Source organism: Rhinolophus hipposideros (genome assembly GCF_964194185.1).
Source record: "Rhinolophus hipposideros genome assembly, chromosome: 2".
Lineage (NCBI taxonomy): Eukaryota > Metazoa > Chordata > Mammalia > Chiroptera > Rhinolophidae > Rhinolophus > Rhinolophus hipposideros.
Genome location: NC_138048.1, coordinates 46,613,466 through 46,632,504, shown reverse-complemented (window position 1 = coordinate 46,632,504; position 19,039 = coordinate 46,613,466). Strand labels below are relative to the sequence as shown.

General features: G+C 37.7%; 1 protein-coding gene across 2 annotated transcripts in view; it reads left to right on the top strand.

Annotated features, from left to right (window-relative positions):
* The window catches only part of GSK3B (glycogen synthase kinase 3 beta), a 185,973-nt gene that overhangs the window by 61,262 nt on the left and 105,672 nt on the right, over nucleotides 1-19,039 (top strand). For both annotated transcript variants that reach the window (XM_081064959.1, XM_081064958.1), the window contains exon 2: nucleotides 2,821-3,014. In XM_081064959.1, the coding sequence (XP_080921085.1) occupies nucleotides 2,821-3,014 (194 nt within the window). The remainder of the gene's footprint in view (nucleotides 1-2,820; nucleotides 3,015-19,039) is intronic.

The following is a 19,039-nucleotide window of genomic DNA, read 5'->3' as shown; positions in this document are numbered from 1 at the left end:
TAGAAAGCCCGAGAGCTGTTGTTCCTGGTATGCCTGGGGATTGCATATTAGTAGAGTATATATAGCCTGTAAGAGTTCTCAGCTATTTCTCTAACTGATCGAAAGAGAATAGAATAAATCTTTTACTTTCTGCTAAGATAGTAAGTAGGTTTTTACTAGATACACAAGACAGTGAAAGGATTGTTCTTTGTTCACATCCAATTGCAGTTTCAAATTAAGAGACCTCAAGCGTCTCTTTCAAGTGATGGCATCTGTAAAACCTGTTTATTTTTCTACTTTGCTTTTAATATATTTGCAGAACTACCTCATTTGTGCATTTTCCCTTATGCAAATCCTGACGCTGGGCTGGATGTTCCCATGTGTAGTAGTTGAGATTGAAGAGATGCTGAATCCCAGGGTTGTGATGGTATCTTTCACAACTGGTTCTGAGGGCTCTGAAACCATTTTTCTGAAATGTGAATTTTTTTTTTTTTTGGAAATGTAACCTTAGGGGAAGCAAGAGGGGAAAGTCATTACACATGATTATATTGCTTAAATTCTCTTACTGGAGCAAGCACTAAGCTGTAACTACTGTTTTCTTTATTAAATATGGCTATATAGTAGAAAAGCATAGTTTTTGGTTATATCCCAGACAGCCTTTGTTTTTTAGTTAAGACTGTGGAATACAATAGTCATCCTTAAAATCTATTTATCTTAATTTAAAAATAATGATGCTTTGTTTTGTGAATTAGGCCTGTGAAATTTTGCTAGCAACTTGTTCAATGGAATTATTAATTCACAGTTTTTGATTTTTTTCCCCCCTCGTATAGTAGTTTCAACTAAGATGATCTAGGGAGGTGTCAGACTGTTTGAAATCACTGCTACTTTTTATTTTCTTTGGGACAATTAGATTATAAGAAAATGTATTCAATACCTCGAATTTTAATCTTTCTGGATCTGACTTTCTAGATCTCTTTATTTAGAGTTTAAGTTCAAAAGACAGTGATTCTGTCTTTAGAAGTGCCATAATACAGGTAAAGGCAGGTTTATTTTACAAATGAAGAAGAAAATAACATAGTAAGGTTTATAGTCAATCTGAACAATTGTAGTTGAGACTAATATGGTCAGAAACAAAAGCAATATTGAATATTTTGGGGGATTGGAGCACCATGATTTAGAACTCAGATTAGATTAAACTAGTTTTTTTTTTTAGCAAGTGTGTTAAGGTTTATTTTACTAGGAAGTGAAATGTGAAGGGAGCATTTGAAAGCTTTGAGAACTGCTGAGTGTGTGTCGGCTTGTGCTGGGTTTATACCCATGTAAAACATGTAAGACTGTTGTAGATACAAACAGTGGCATTAAGGAAATGCTTGTGTTGACAAGACTTGAGTTATTCTTTCTACAAGTAGTGTTGGATTTGTGCTAACTAAATCCTACCTGTTGGCGTGTTTCACTTTGGAGCTGAAGACTTATATTTTCAAGATAGCTGGTCATTATATGATATAGACTGCCTATTGCTGACTTTTGTCTGTATTAATACCTCTGTGAACTTAAATGGCAATAAATATTGGTTATAATACGCTGCTAACATTTTAGATATTCATTTATCTGGCAGTATTATATTTGGTAGGCGAAAACACTCAAACCATTGAAAAATTAGGTTATATTTTTGATCTTTTTAGATATAAGGTACAGATGAATATTTCATAATCTTGGCTTGGTATCTAGAGTTAAATATTACATTGTTTTTTCTTTTATTAGGTTGGTACGAATTCAGTTAGCATCTTAAAAATAAAATTGATATAATGGAAGAGTAGCAGAGGATAAAAAGAAGAAGTGCAGTTTAGTCAGTGAACCTAAGGACTTACATTGTACTGAGAATTGGTTTTAGGTTTGTCAGGGAAGGGAGAAGACGCACGAGTCCTAATTGCAATTTCACAATGGTTGTTTGTCGTCAGTAGAATCTGTGTATTTTGAAATCAGAAAAAGAACAATTTAAAACTCTCTAAAATCAAGTGCTAGGTAGCCGTAGAATGGTTTAGAATTGTTTAAGAATTGAGAAAAAAAGATGATTATGAACTATGCCTAGTCAAGTAGGAGGAGGTGGATTTGGAGCTTGAATTGAAGGGAGTCTTTGGCTTGTTACTGGGGGAGTGGGGAGGAAAGGCAAAAAAGGAAGGAGAGGGGCTGTGAGTGGGCAGAGACCCCAGAGCCAGCGAGCTACTTATGAATGAGGCTCAGTTCAGAACACGTTTGATTTTCTTTTAAGTTTTACATCTCTTACCCCGCAGTTAACGTTCTTTCCCCGTTCTTTTTCCCCATCTGACCCTTCTCTGAGAGGTATTGCTCTATTTCCTTACAAGAAATAAGATATGGAGACGCAAACTCAAAGCCTTCCTCAAGGCAGAGTGGTCTGAATAGTTGGCATATTTAGATGTTTTCAGTTGTACATATTTTATTTTCAAGTAAAATAAGGCAACCTTGGAGAAATCTAGTGCCATTGGAATTGGACAGGTCAGGCAGATAAGGAGTCAAACCCTGGCGGGTCCACCTTTCTTCCCGTTATGGATAATACCGAAAAGTTCTTTCAACTTCATGGTGCTGGTGTTTTCATTAAATGGAGACACATGTATAAACCAAGCATGGTGCCAGGTCTATAGAATGAATAAATGGTGGTTAAAAAAATTACAATTGAAACAAATAGCTGAAGTAATTCTATATGATAAACTACAGTGAGCACTTAGAAAAATAGTTTGTGGCAAAGAATATAGTTTCCTTTGTGTACTTTGGCAGTTTTCTCTGATGCTTTACAGTACTCATTTTGTATCCTTTTTCTTTTAGGAGACAAGGATGGCAGTAAGGTGACCACAGTGGTAGCAACTCCTGGGCAGGGTCCAGACAGGCCACAGGAAGTCAGCTACACAGACACTAAAGTGATTGGAAATGGGTCGTTTGGTGTGGTGTACCAAGCCAAGCTTTGTGATTCAGGAGAACTGGTTGCCATCAAGAAAGTACTGCAGGACAAGAGATTTAAGGTAAGACCTTTGGTATTTCATGGACTTTGTTGCTATCAACACATGTAAATGATTATTTTTCAATTGTTTTATTTGTTTTCCTTCCAGTTTCATGTATGGTACATGTTTTTGTTCAGTTTACCTACTAAAGCAGCTTTATTTCCTATTGTGTATTTTGTAGAGATAAAATTTACTGAAAATTGCAGTAATGTTTTTGAAACACTGCTATGAGTCATTTGTGTTTAAAATGCTGTGAAAGGTAGATTAAAATTTCCTAATTTATACTTTCAAAAAGTGACTTCTCCCTACCTTGGATGTCACTGGTGTAGAAGACAGAGAAACACTGCTTATGGCACATGATCATTTGATAGTTGACTGTGCCTCCTTTCTGGAAAAATTTTCTTTGAATCTGTGACTCAACACTGTGACTGCTACCCCTTCCCCCCCGCTCCCCCCCTACAAAAACACCCAAACCTAGCAATCCCCGCAGTTCATTTTATTTTCATTTCTTAGACCATTTTTTAAAGGGGATCATGTGCATGGATGTCCAGAGGTCGTCTCTGTGTTACGGTGTCATGGAGAGTCAAGGATCTGGGCTGTGTCACGGCTCTGCCCGTAATAAGCTGCGCGGTTCTGTGCCCTTCGCTGCCCCTCCCACCCCTGCAGTATTTTCCTGTGAGTCTCCTGTGTGCTAGGAAGCAATTATGCTAAACATTAAGTGATAGAAAAATAAGAGGTGATCACGGCGCTGAAATAGCACACAGTCTGTTGTCTCTGTGTTCTAGAATGTCTCAAACATTTTGAAAAGGTTTAAAAAAACACTGAAGTTTTTGTTTTCAGAGTTCTCTCTCCCAAGCACTAGGCCCATGGGTCACGTGCCCACCAGATCTTGATACTTGAATGTTGCACTGTTACTCAAATCGGCCAGGCTTCTTATACAAGCCTGATTTAACTTTCAAGACACAACGGAAATTGTTTCTGTTGGTTCCTGTTCGTTTTTCCTTCTTCCTTCTAATGGTTGTATTTACCTTGTGGTTCCTGTTCCTCCATTCTCTCTTACCTCTTTACCTCAAACCATTATCAAATTTGGTTGATTTATGTGTTTTTCCTCTCTGCCTGTTGATCTAGCCCTTCTTTCCTTTTCTCATCCCTCCTCTTCTAGTCAGTCCCTTGTCATTGTTGAGCTTAACCACCAGTAAGACTCTCCCTCTGTTCTTCTCACTTCCAGTCCCCTCTACATACCAACACTAGAATAATCCCATAGTTCACTTTGGTCGTGTTGTTTCACACACAAATCTTCTGTGGTTCCTCATAGTCTAGAAAATAAAGCCTTCCCAGTTCAAGTGTGTATTCAGGAGCTTCCATAGTGTCGTCTAATCTCCAAAAACTCCGCTTTCCAACCCTCTGTGTTACGATCCTTGAAATATATTGGTCTTTATGGCCTCTCTGCTGTATTCAGCTTCCTATATCACGCCCATTCTTCTGCTAACGAAATCCTGTACGTATATAAAGGCCCATGTCAGATTCTTCCCTTATGAAATGTCCCAGATGATTCCAGCCAGCTGTATGGATCTCGGTATTCTAAATTCCTTGATTACTAGGAAATGCCAAATTTTTTATGACAAGGACTCCATTTTTATTATGTATGTCTCCTGGATACCCACATATTCAAAGTTTTTTTTTTTTTTTTTTGATTAGTAGTTGATAATAGCAAATACTTACCAAATCCTTATATGCTTGGTAATCTAAACTTTTTACATGAGTAATGTGTTATTTGAGATTTACCATTAGCACCATGAGATTGATACTGTTATTATTCAGATTAGGAAACCTTCACACAAAGAGGTGATACTTGAACTTCTCTGGGGTCACACAGTTAGCACGTGGATAAATGGGCAAGTATTTGAATCCAAGCAGTCTTGACTCCAGAGTGCTTTATTACATTTTATTTCATTTTATCATCGCTGTATTAAACCCGTGTATTCTCTTGGGAGGTATTTGGGTTCTTCTTTTTCTTGCTTTTTTTATTTTTAGTTAAGAATTTCTCTTTAGCATAGTTAGATTATTCATTTGTGATACAGTTTGGTGTATCTATTTCTATATGTATCCCTTCTTAGAACTTTATGCCCATTTTCTGAATTTTTATCTAAAATTATATTTTAAATCCAAAATTTTATTTTCAGTCTGTGAATCACTAACATGGTTCTAAAAGTAAGGAATATACAAGTGTCATTCCCTCTGTCTTATCTTCACTCACTCCCTGTAGATGGCCAGTCTCATTATGTTCTATTTTATTTTTTCTGGGTTTCTTTTGTACAAATGAGCAGTTAAGTATAGTTTTCTCGGTTTCTTTCTTACACAACAGGTAATATGTTAGAGATACTCTTTTGTACTTTGCTTTTTCTCTTAACTGTAGCTCCTGGGAATCATTGCCTATCAGTTCAGAGGTTTTTCTCGTCCTTTATACAGGTATACATAGTATTACAGAATTGATTCAACCATTCTTGTGTGGATGGATATTTAATTTCTTTTCAGTATTTTTTAAATCTCCAAGAGTGCTGTTGTGCAAACCTTGTCCATGTATTTTTTCTTCAATGTGTATCTTCAGGGCAGATTAGAAGATGTAGGACTGCTGAGTCAAAACATAAATACATTTTGTTTCATGCTGCTAACTTCCCCCCTAAGGGTTATACCAGTTTGCATTCTCTCCAGTGATACGACAGTGCCTATTTCCCACAGCTTTGACAATATGCATTGCTTTCCTTTTCCAATTTTTGCCAATCTGATAGGTGAGAAACGATATCTCATTGTAGTTTTAATTAATAGTCGTATTATTATGAATGTACTTTAACATCTTTTCATCTGTTCGGTGTCCATTTTATTTGTTATTGTGAGTGTGTGAATTACCCTTTTTTTGCCCATTTTTAAAGTGGATTTTTTGTTTTTTTCCTCTTTAAAGAATTTATTATGGCTGTAGTCTTATCTGTGTTATGGTATTTTTACTGTATGTGTTCTGATTTTTTGCCATGTGAAAGTTCCCCCTACACATGTGGACAAATGTATCGTTCTTTTATCATATCCAGATTTTGTTAGAAAGCCGTTTCCATATAAAGCCTCTCTTTGTAGATAGCCTTCTCCTTAGGTTAAAGAGAAATTCATCCTTATCTTCCTCCAGTAATTATAAGATTTCACTTTTTACATTTAGATCCCTGATCCATTTGAAGTTTATTCCTATGTGGAGTTTATTCCTAGGATTGATCTAATTTTATCCTTTCTAAATCAGTAACCAGTTGTTCTAGTACAATTTATTAAAAGATCTATCTTTGTTGCACTGATTTGAGAGGCCATTGTTATTACATGCTTAATTTCCAGATGTAGTTGGTCTGTGTCTAGACTTCCCATTCTGTTCCATTGAGTTGCCTGCATTATCCTATGTAAGTACCACACTGTTCTAATTGTAGTTTCGTGGTATGGTTTAATGTCTGGTAGAGCTAATCCGCCCTTGTAGCTTTTCTTTTTCATGTTTTTCTAGCTAGTCTTGGATGTTTATTTTTCCGTATGAAATTTGGTACCATTTTGGCTAACTCCGTAAAAACCTTGTTTACATTTTTAATTGGAATTTCATTAACTTTATAAATTAGTGAGCACTAACCTATTTTTGATATTAGATTATCTTAACCAGGAATAAGAGATGTCTTTCCATTTGTTCAAGTTTGCCTTTGTGTCTTTCAGGAGTTTTACTTATACAGGCTATTGACATTTCTTGTTAAGTTTATTCTTAAGTATTTTATGGCTTTTGCTATTGTATAGTTTCATTTTTTTCTCCTGTATGCTAAAAAGTAGCAGGCTGCCTTACACAAAGCTCAGTTCTTTCCACTATATTATCTTTCCTTTGTGGAACTTAAGTATTCTTTGTTCTCCTTGCTGAATGTTAACTGTTTCCAAAAAATAAAATTTGGTGTAGTGACCATTTCATTTTTCTTGATTATCATAAAATAGTAGAAATGTTTCTGACAACTTAAAATTCTGTAGTTTTACATCAGTGATTTACATAGCTGCTGGCTAGGATTACATAAAATAATTATGTATTTCCAGAAAAAAATTGGAATAAGGTCCTCTCCTTGACCAATTAAATAAACCAATGTGCTGAACATGCTAATGTAAGTGAGAGGTAGTTTTGGTGAAAAAACAAGATCAGAGAGGTCCGAGATAAAAAGAAAACCAAGAGTAATTATCCTTGCATCAGTAGTCACACAAACTATTATCTAAGACACTGAGTTTTCTTTTTTGTTGCTGTTTTTTTTTTTTTTTGGTTTGTTTAGTTATTTCTGGTATAATAAGCTTCATTTCATGTTTTATTTAAAATTTGAATGCTTTTTTTCCTCTGTGACCCATCATACTGTGGCAAATTACTTAAAGTAAAATTAAACTATGTCATGTGGCCAGTTTGGAAGCGCTTGTGATAGAAAATGCTATTGTGGTGTCAGGGTAAAGTCCAGCTAGTGCCTTATGTAGGAGACCTTTGATATTAGAGCTGGGAGAAAATTAATCAATCCCCAAAGCTACTGATGGTTGTAGAGGCTGGCGTTTCCATTTGAAAATCAGTAAGTTGCATTTTTAATTAATTAGTGATCTTAGTTAGCTTCATTAACTATTAATTTCAGTTCTCCTTTGAACTAAGTCATAGGTTTCAGGTCTCCTGCTTGGTTTCACTTGTTCTGGGGTTGGGATGTGGGGGTGGCGATGTGAAATGTTGCTGTTGTTCTGTGGTGAATGGAGAGTGAATGGAGCCCTACTTTTTAATCCACACCATTTTGGAGAGTGAGAAAAGATCATTAATGTCTGGTTTCCATCCTTAGGGAGAGGATTATTCTCTTCATGATATTCTGGAGACAGCATAGGAGAAAGACCTGTTGAAGGGCATCTAAGTTGCTTCCATATTTTGGCAATTAAGAATAAAGCTGCTGTAAATATTCAGTGTAGGTTTTTATGTGGATATGTGTCTTTAACTCATTGGGTAAATACCAGGTAGCACAATTGCTAGATAGTGGGGTAAGAATATGTTTAGTTTTGCAAGAAACTGCCAGACTAACTTCCAAAGTGGCTGTGCAAAAATAATTTTGTATTTACCCCAGTGAGTGAGAGTTCCTGTTGCTTCACACCTTCACCAGCCTTTCGTATGGTCAGTGTTTTGGATTTTAGCCTTTCTAATAGGAGTGTAGTGGTAACTCGTTTTAATTTGCAATTTTCTGGTGATATACGATGTCGAGCACTTTTGATACTCTTATTTGCCATTTGTATATCTTCTTTGGTGAGGTGTCTGTTTAAATCTTTTCCCCGTTTTTAATGGTTGTTTTCTTACTGTTGAGTTTTAAGAGTTCTTTGTATATTTTGAACAACAGTGCTTTATCAGATATGTATTTTACAGAGATTTTCTCCCAGTTTGTGACTTATCTTTCTTTTAATTGGTGTCTTAAATTTTAATGAAAAGTCCAACTTATCCATTTTTTCTTTTAGTATGAATTGTGCTTTTTGGTGTTGCATTTGAAAAGTCGTTGCCAAACCTGAGAACACCTAGAATTTCTCCTATGTTTCCTTGTAGTTTTGCATTTTACATTTAAGTCTGTGACCCATTGTGGATTAATTAACTTTTGTGAAAAATGTAAGATCTGTGTCTACATTCATTTCTTTGCATATGACTATCCAATTGTTCCAGCAGTGTTTTTTGAAAAAATTATCCTTTCTCCATTGAAATGCCTTTCTTTGTCAAAGTTCAGTTGACTATATTTGGTGGCTATTTCTGGGCTCTTTTTTTCTATTCCAGTGATGTGTTTGTTCTTTCTCCAGTATCATCACCCGTCTTTCTTTTATTGTAGCTTTATAGTAAGTCAGTTAGTATCAGTCCTTTGACTATTCTACAATATTGTGTTGACTATTTGAGTCCATAAAATACCTTGTTAGGATTTTAATTGTGTTGAATCTATAGATCGGACTGGGAAGAACTGGCATCTTGACAATACAGAGTCTTCCTATCCATGTGCATTAAATATGTGTCCATTTATTTAGATCTTTGATTTCTTTCCTCAGAGTTTTATAGTTTCCCTCGCATAAATCTTGTACATATTGTGTTTGATTTATAATTATTTTACTTTTTTAGGGGGGATGCTGCTGCAAATTGTATTGTGTTTTTAATTTCAAATTCCAGTTGTACATTGCTGGCATATAAGAAAGAGTTTGACTTTTGTAACTTAATCTCATATCCTGCAATCTTGCTATAATCACTTATTTGCTCTAGAAGATTTTTTTTTTGTTTGTTTGTTTTTGGTTCTTGATTCCTTGAGATTTTTTTTTTTGTTCTTGATTCCTTGAGATGTTTTTACATAGACAATCGTGTCATCTGTGAACAAAGACAGTTTTATTTATTCTTTCCCAATTTGTATACCTTTTCTTCTTTTTTTTTTTCTTTTTTCTTTTGGTCTTAATTGCATCCAACACTATGTTGAATAGTAGTGGTACGAAGAGTATTTCTTGCCTTGTTTCTGATCTCAGCAGGAAAACATCTCCTGATTAAGTATAATGTTGGCTGTAGATTTTTTTTGTCAAGTTGAGGATGTATCCCTCTATTCTTAGTTTGCTAAGAGTTTTTTTATATATATGGATTTTTTATATATATGGATTTGCCGATTTCTTTTTGTGAGTTTATTAGTTTTTGCCTGAAATATTTTGATGCTTTGTTGTTAGGCACATACACATTAAGAATTACTATGTTTCTTTGGAGACTTGATCCCTTTTCCATTATGTAATACACCCTCTTTATCCCTGATAATTATTCTTCATCTGAAGTTTGCTTTGTTTGAAATTAATATAAGCAGCCCAGCTTTCTTTTGATTATTCTTAGTATGATATATTGTTCTCCATCCCTTTAGGTTTTGTTCTATAAAAATTCATAAGATTAATTTTATCATCTTAACTAGTTTTGGGGTTTTCAAAATTTTTTTCTGGACTCTCCCTGTCCCCCCAATTTTATTGAGGTATAATTGACAAATAAAATTGCATATCTTTAACGTGTACCATGTGATGACCTCATACATGTATACATTGTGAAGTGATTGCGCCAAACAAGTTAATCAACATATCTGTCACCTCACATTGTTACCTTTTGAGTGTTTGTGTGGTGAGAACACTTAATATCTACTCTTAGCACATTTCAAATATATAATGTAGTATTGTTAGCTGTGTACATTAGATCTCCAGAACATCATTTTATAACTGAAGACTTACACCCTTTGATGAACATCTCTCCCATTTTCACCTAAGTGTAGATTTTTAGGTATTTTTTCCTCTGTTATGTTCTCTGAGCTTCCTAGCTTCCTGCATCTGTGGTTTGGTGTCTGACATTAATTTTGGGAAATTGTCAATTACTACTTCAAATGCTTTTTCTTTTTTTTTTCATTTTCCACTTCTTCCACCCACCCTCCCCACTCCCCCCGCCCCCCACACTCCAGTTCAAGCCGTTGTTTCTCGGTCTAGTTGTGTAGGACACAGCTCCCTGGCCCAGGCTGGTATTATGAGCCTTGCACTCCCACGGCTGAGGCAGTCGGTTGCCTGTTGTCGGTGGGCCTCTCACAGCCGCACATAGTAGCCCACGGCAGCCCGCCGTAGCCCAGCTCCAGGGAGACCCGTTGTTCACAGTCTTAGCTGTAGAGGGCGCAGCTCACTGGCCCATGTGGGAATCGAACTAGCTTCCTCCGCCTTAGGACCTGAGCCACAAGGCTGGCCCTGTTTTTTTTTTCTTTTCTCCTTGTGGTATTCCCATTATGCGTGTCACACGTTTTGTAATTGTCCCACAGTTTTTGGATATTCTGTTCTGGTTTGTTTTTCCTCTTTGCATTTCAGTTTTGGAAGTTTCTGTTGACTTCCAATAGAAGCTCACTTGATTCTTTCTGTTGCCATATTCAGTGTATTGATGAGCCCATCAAAGGCATTGTTAATTTCTGTTACAGTGTTTTTTGATTTCTAGCATTTCGTTTGTAATCTTTCTTAGAGTTTCCATCTCTCTGCCTACATTACCTGTCTATTCTTGTGCGTTATCCACCTTTTCCATTAGTACCCTTAGCATATTAATCATAGTCGTTTTAAATTCCTGGTCTGGTAACTCCAGTGTCTCTGCTGTATTTGAGTGGATCTGATGCCTGCTCTGTGCATTCATGTTCTCATTTTGTCTTTCTTTTAGTATTCCTTGTAATTTTTTGTCAAAAGCTGTGCATGATATACAGAGTAAAAGTTACTTAGGTAAATGGGTCTTTAGTGTGAGGTTTTATGTTTTTCTGGCAGGACATAGACTGTGTTTATTGTTTGCCTACAGAGATATCAGAAGCTAAAATTTCCTCCGGTGTCTTTTTGTCTCTTCTGTTTCTTTGGGTTTCCCAAGAGACTTCTTAAAGTCTGATACATGCGTTTCTTTCCATTGTACTTCTGTGTCATTATAGAGGAGGCCTATTTCTGTGGTGGTAAGGTGTTTGAGAGGGGAAATGCTCTGTAGTTTTAAAACTAGGTCTCAGTCTCTTAGGAAGCCTGAGCTGGACCTTTATAAGTGCTTCTCTGTTTTTTCTCCTCCCCTCAATAGGAGAGACGAGGACTAGAGGGGCCTGGAGTTTTATATTTCCCTCCTTTCACGTGGAAAGCTAGATGAGGTTAGAAGTGGGGTTTCCCTCCCCCAAGTTGGAAGTCTGGAGAAGGTTAGAGTTGGGTATCTCCTTTCCCCAAGTAAGTTAGCTCTGGTAAAATAGTTTTCCTTGAGGGCAGGTCCTATGAAGAACAGAATACTTGGGCCTGTTTTAAAATGGCTACTTTCCCCCTCCTTCTTCCAGCAGATTATTGTTGCATTTTCACTGTGAGAACCTTGTAGGGTTCCTGAAGGTAAAACTGAGAAAAGTGTGGGGCCTCCTCTGGAGTTTTTAACTCTTGAATTAGTTCACACTGGCCTCCTGTCAGTTGCAGTTTATGTTTTTCTGTGTTGGTTCTGGCTTCACAAGCAATGTCTGCTGCTGGGCTGCTGCCGCAGTGAGCTATGACTCTGTTTCTCTGCCTCAGGTCTCTGCTGGATTTCAGAAGAGTTGTTGATTTTTCATTTTGTTCAGCTCTTCTCCTGTTGTGAAGATGGGAGGGAAGATTTCTAAACCCATTTCATGCTGGACTGGAGACCAGAAGTCCTTCTTTTGATCATTTTAAAATAGATTTGTCTTTTTATTGTTGAATATAGTTGTTTATTCTGGATACAGATCCCTTATCAGATATATGATGTTTTCTCCTGTCTGTGGGTTGTCTTTCCACTTTGTTGATAGTGTTCTAGAAGCACAAATGTTTTTCATTTTGATGACGCCCAGTTAATCTATTTTTTCTTTTGTTGTTTGTGCGGTTGGATTTAGATCCAAGAATCTTTGGCTAACTAACCCAAGGTAACAAAGATTCACTCTTATGATTTCTTCTAAGAGTTTTATAGTTTAAGCTCTTAGATTTAGGTGTATGATCCATTTGAAGTTAATTTCTGTCTGGTGTCAAGGGCCCAACTTCAGTCTTTTTGCAGGTGGATATCCAGATGCCCAAACTCCATTTGTTGAAAAGATTATTCTTATTGAATTGTCTTGGCACCCTCACCAAAAATCTGTTGGCTATAAATGTAAGCATTTTGTGCTCTAAATTCTAGTCCATTGTTCTGCGAGTCTATCTTGATGCCAGTCAGTAACACACTGACTTGATTATTTTAGCTTTGTTGTAAGATATGAAATTTGCAAGTATGGATGAATCCTTTTGTTTCTTCTTTATCAAGATTATCTTGGCTATTCTCAGCGCCTTGCATTTCTATATGAATTTTAGGGTCATCTTCTCATTATCTTAAAAAAAAAAGGCAGATGGAATTTTGACAGGATTGCATTGAATCAATTCTGGGAACATTGCTATCTTAGCACATGTCTTCTAATTCATGATTATGGAATATCTTCCTCTTTAATTAGATCTTTCTTAATTTTTGTTTTGTAATTTTCAACATACGAATTTTACACTTTGTTAAATGTTCCTAAGTATTCTTTTTTGTGCTATGTTAAGTGGAATTTTTTTTCTTAAATTCATTTTCGTAATATTCTTTGCTAGTGCTTTATTATTTTGACATCTATTCAGTATGTAATTTTAACCTGTGTTCAGAGTTCATTTTTATATTAGGCTAGGTTAATTTTTATAAATGTCATCCTAAGATAAAAGATCCTTCAACAAGATAGAGTGGTGGTAGGATATAGCAACTCCTGAACTCTGGGGTATAATTTCTGTTTTACTTAAATTATTTGAAAAAGATTTCACTGTTAACCCCCAACTAGTCTCTTCTGGTTCTTCAATGTGCTTGGTGATTATATTATCTGAACATACTTATCTATGCCTCTTTGCCACCATTACTAGTTTGTCATTTTCCTAATGCTCTAAAAGTATTGAATAAAGCCCTTTCTTAAGTTAGATGTGTTTATTTCACCTTTCTGAATTTGTTCCTTGTTGGTAACATGAAGGAGGAAACATTTAATACTTATACGTTTTTTTTTTTTACCCAGAATCATGTGAGAGAACTTACATAAAATAAAATAACTTTTTAACACTGTGAAGCAATATCTAAATATCGGGGACTTTCTCTCTTCAAATTAGATTTTATCATCCTTTAGCTTGGGATAATCTAGCTAGAGTCATCTGATAAGCTGAATAAGGTAAACTTCACTGACCCTTCCACTGAACAAAACCTTTGTTGACATGTTGAGTTACAGGGTCAAGTGTAAACTAAAGCTAGCCAACTCAATCTGTGTATACTATGCACCAAGAACTAAATTATAGGTTGCGTAGGTCACAAGAAAGGATATGACGCAATCTGTGCATTGAAGTCTACAGTCCACACAGGATGACAAGACAAACCTTGGGAATGTGAAGTATTAAGCGGGTCATGTATTTTATTATCAGATATGGGAGCTCATGATTTGTGTGATGGAATATCTTCTTGTAGATTCCATAAAGTCCTAGAGAATCTGCATGGTTTATATTCCTAGTCACTGTTTGGGCTAAATAACACCGAAACTGAACTTTAGGGCTTATTGAGGAGAATTTTTATCTTGTTACTGCCATGTAGTACCTGAGACTCTTGGTGATGCTTCCATATTGAGGAGGAAGACTTGGGGGTATTTTTTGGGGAGGGAGGAGGGAGTTAGGCATGGTGACTTTTCAGTTGGACTGCTAACTTCTTTCACGTCATTATGTTCTTGCAAAACTTTATTAAGGTAATCGTATTTTCCTGAGTTCTTTCATGGACATACTTTGTTAAGAATATTCTTTCATTGACATAAGTCTTTCATCGACATACTTAACTGTCCGTGAAAATTCAGAGATACTAAATAGCACATTAACCTATTATCTATGTAGGGATGCTTTCATTAAGATGTTGACTGAAAGGCAAAGATTTGTGTTGTTTTAAACAAATTCAGCTTGGGTTTGGAGGAAGTAGAGGGAGGTTTTAGTTTTCTCATCACTCACGATGCCCCGGCAGTGAGGAAGAGAGAAACACTTTGGTGTACGTGCGTTCTTTTTGACGGGCTGGGGCCTGGCTGAAGTGTGGTGTTTTCGAGTCTGCATCTGGACACTGCCGAGAGTGTAGGGCCCTGGCCAGTTCTTCCTCTGCACTCATCAGTTGGAGAGGGACTTGAGAGGAAGTTACACATCACCACAGCTTTATTCTCCTGGATGGGAAGTAGTCTTTTTATGTGTGTTGGGAGGGGGAGGGGAGACTTCATATTTGGGGCTTATTTGTCTCTAGTTCCCCCTTGGTTTTTCTGACTGGTTGTATAACCTTTGTTACAATGAAATGCATCGTTATAATGTGTCTTTGTCAGTAGGAGTATTATTTTATGTCATCAATCCAAATATGCATTCAACGGTTTGATTATTGAGTACCTCCTATGGGCTGGGCCTTATTCTAGGTTTTAAGGATACAACAATGGATGAAACAGACAAAAAAAAATCTATGCCATTTTTAAGCTTATATTTTAATGGGGAGTGATAGACAATAATGAATAAATATGGGAAGTAGATACAATATGTTAAATGATTTGTTTTTGTTGGAAAAAATAAGCCAAGAACAGGGGAAAAGGAATGCTGGGTGTGAGGGTTGAGGTGACAGTGTACCATTTGAGGAAACATTTTATGTAGGTATTGGGGACTAGATATTCAGGTGTTTAGGAGAAGATGGTTCCAGATGGAAGGCAGAGCAAATGCAGAGAACCTGACAGCGGTGCTAAAGTAGAGGAACAGCTGATGGTGAGGGTGGTACAGGAGTGAGGGAGCTGCAAGTAGTAAGGTTAGCTGAGCGAGGAGAGTGGGGCTGGGGGGTGTCTGCAGCAGTGGGTGGAAGCCTTGTGAGCCGTGGAAGGATTTTTGCTTTAACTCTGCTCAAAGTGGGAGCCACTGGAAGTTTTAAGCAGAGAAATGTCATGATCTTACATTTTAAAATCTAAGATCACTCCGCCTGCTTTGTTGAGCATAGGTGGGAAGTGAGCAGGGAGAAGCTGAGAGACCAGACCATTTAGGAAGTTATTTTAATAATTTAGACAAACAAGTCTAGGGAGGGAATAAGAAATGATCAGATCCTGGAGATACAGACATACACACAGTTTTTTATATTGAGATACACAAGCAGTTGTAAGAACAAATACAGAGAGAACCTATGTACCCAGTTTTCCTCATTGATAACATATTGCAAAACTAGTACAACATCGCCACCAAGATATTGACAGGAACATTAGTCACCAGTCTTGCTCAGGCTTCCTCAGATGTACTTCTTTGTGTGTGTATTTACTTCTCTCATGTTTATCACATGTGTATGTCTGTGTATTCATTAGCACGGTCGACATACAGAACGGTTCCATCGTGAGGATCCTTTCATTGCCCTCTTCTAACCATACCCATTTCTTTTCGTCCCCATCCCTTTGCTTTAACCCCCAATTTAATCCTCCGCAGCCACCATTAATCTGTTCCCCATTTCTATAATTTTGTTATTTCAAGGATGTTACTAAGTTGGGGGTTCTTAGACCCAGTTCTAAAGTGTGTGTGTGTGGGGGGGTTCCTCCCACACCAACAAACAATTCTCAGACACCAGCAGGGTGTCCTAGAATTCAACTCAGTTCTGACACGGTACCGGGAGGGAGCATCAGATTCCACAGAAGGGTTCAGTCCTTCCTGCCAGTTCTCCCCCCCCACCCCACCCCCTACACACACTTCAGATGCCAGCCACAAGCCCAGGCTCTTACCTGTGCATACCAACAGGCTATAGACTGAACATTCCAGTGACCTTCTCCTTGGGCCTAATTTTCTAGAACAACTCACAGAACCCAGGACAACCGGTTTACTCACTAGATTACCAACTTCTTACAAAGGATATGAAAGGATACAAATCAACAGCTAGATACACAGACAGATACATAGAGTGAGGTCCGGAACAAAGCGGCTTCTCTCCTCCTGAAGATTGGGGCCAGGCAGGGTGGCACATGGAAGTGTTCTTGAAACCCGAGGCCAAATGAGTCCAGGGCTCATGCTACCTGCGCCACTCAACTAGTACCGACGCAGGAGTTGGGTCATATAATAATCGTTTATTACCAGAGCACACCGGTGGTCTGAGAAGGCAGTGGGTTCTCCAAAAACTGCCTTAACATTCTCAGACTAGTCTGGGATATTTAAGGGAAAATCTGGGCCTTACTCCAGAGGCTATGTGATGGTTCTAGAGGTCTGCATGGAGCCTCCCCTCCGGCGATGTGACTCTCCAACATGCTCACCAACCCAGGAGAAGTGATGACAGTAACCTAGAGAGAATGCTAGGCCTTAGAGGTTGTAACCAGCAAGCATGGGGGAGGGGCATTGTGACTAGTAAGCACCTATAAGTTTCAGGATAATTATCTAAAGCAGGGAACTGGGACAGGGGACATCCTAAGCTCAGGAACTGGGACAGGGGACATTCCAAGCTCAGGAACTGGGACAGGGGACATTCCAAGCTCACACTGCAGGGAGGGGGTTGATCAACTGTTAAGCTCTAGGGCAGGGAGAGGCCAGGCCTCTTTTGTGGGGGTCCCAACCAGGCCCTGTTTCATTTTGGTTCCCCAGTGTGGAAGCGCTCTGAAAAAAAGGACCAAGGAGCTGTTCCCCTGGGTTTTTATGGAGGCTTCATTACACAGTCATGATTAACTAAGTCACTGGCCGTTGGCAATTGAATTTAACCTCCAGCTCCTCTCCCTTCCCATTCCCAGGTCAAGGGATAGGACCGGAAACTCCAAACCTCTAACCACTTGGCTATTCTCCTGGCAACCAGTCCCCACTCTGGAGCTGGGACCAAAAGTCACCTCATTACCATAACAAAAGACACTTTAAAAAATCACTTTGAACACTTCTGGAAATTCCAAAAGGAGCATAGAACCAGAATTGTGTACGAAGACCACATATCTTACAGATCCCAATATCACGGTTACATAATTAGAAGCATATACCGTATGTAACCTTTTGGGATTGGCTTTATTTGCTCAGCACGATTATCTAGAGATTCAGCAAAGTTGTTGCGTGTATCATTAATTCTTTTTATTGCTGAGTAATATTCCACAGTGTGGATATAAAGTAGTCCCCTTATCTGTAGTTTTGCTTTCGTTGGTTTCAATTACCTGCACTTAACCACAGTCTGAAAATACTAAATGGAAAATTCCAGAAATAAACAATTCCTAAGTTTTAAATTAAGTTTTGAGTATTGTGGTGAAATCTCACTCTCTACTGCCCTGGACGTGAGTCATTCCTATGTCCGTCATGTTGGTGCTGTATCTGCTGCCCTCCCTTTAGTCACTTAGTCTAGATTATCAGGTCAGGTTTTAGGGTGAGGGGGGATTGGGGGGCACACCACATGCACATCACTTTTATTATAGTATATTGTTATAATATTTCTATTTTATTATTAGTTGTTAATCTCTCATGGTAACTAATTTATAAATTAAACCTTATCATTGGTATATAAGTGTAGGAAAAAACATAGAATATCGTGTATGTATATAGGGCTCGGTACTATCCTGGGTTTCAGGCTTCCACTTGGGGGGTCTTGGAACCACTGTTCCACAGTTTGTTTATCCATTCATCCATTGAAAGACATCTGGTAGCTATTCTGAATAAAGCTGCTATGAACATTCATCTGCAGGCTTTTGTGTGAATATAAATTTACATTTTTATGGGATAAATGCCCAAGAGTGCAACTGCTAGGATCTTGGACATATTTTGAAGGTGGAGCCAACAAGATTTCTTGACAGATTGAATGTGAGGTCAGAGAGAAAGAGGAATCAAAACTTCAAAATGTTTGGCCTGTACACCTAGAAGAGTGGACTAGTCGACAAATGAGGCAGGGAAGGCTATGGCGGAGCAGGTTTAAGGAAGAGCAGGAATTTGGTTCATGATGTGTCGAGTTGAGATGTACGTATATATACCAGACACAGAATTGTCAAGTAGACGGCTGGGTGAAAGATTCTGGAGTACATAGGAGACATCTGGCCTGGGAATATCAAATTGGGAGATATTAAGAAGAACTAGCAAAATAAACTGAATTTAGCAAGAGAGGAAGAAGGAAAACCAAGATAATTTATTGTCCTAGAAGGCAGTTAGAGAAAGCATTTCAAGGAGTGACCAGTTGATACTGGTTTGTGTGGAAACCATAGTTCTAGCACATAGGCATTCTCTGTAGTAGCTGAGATTTTAGTTGGATTGGGTTGTATTCTAGTGATACTGGATGGTGCCTGCCCCCCTCCCCAACCCCCCAGTTTCTTCTTAGTAAGGAAAAAAAAGCAGTTTTAAGAGTTTTTGTTTATGTGTTCAGACAGCTAATGGTCTCTGAGAGGAACTGAATCCTGCTAGTTAAGATCCAACTTAATTGTATGTGTATCCTTTCATGAAAAATCTTTTAAATCTCAGGCAAAAATATTCTTTCTCTTTTCAAAACTCACGTGTGT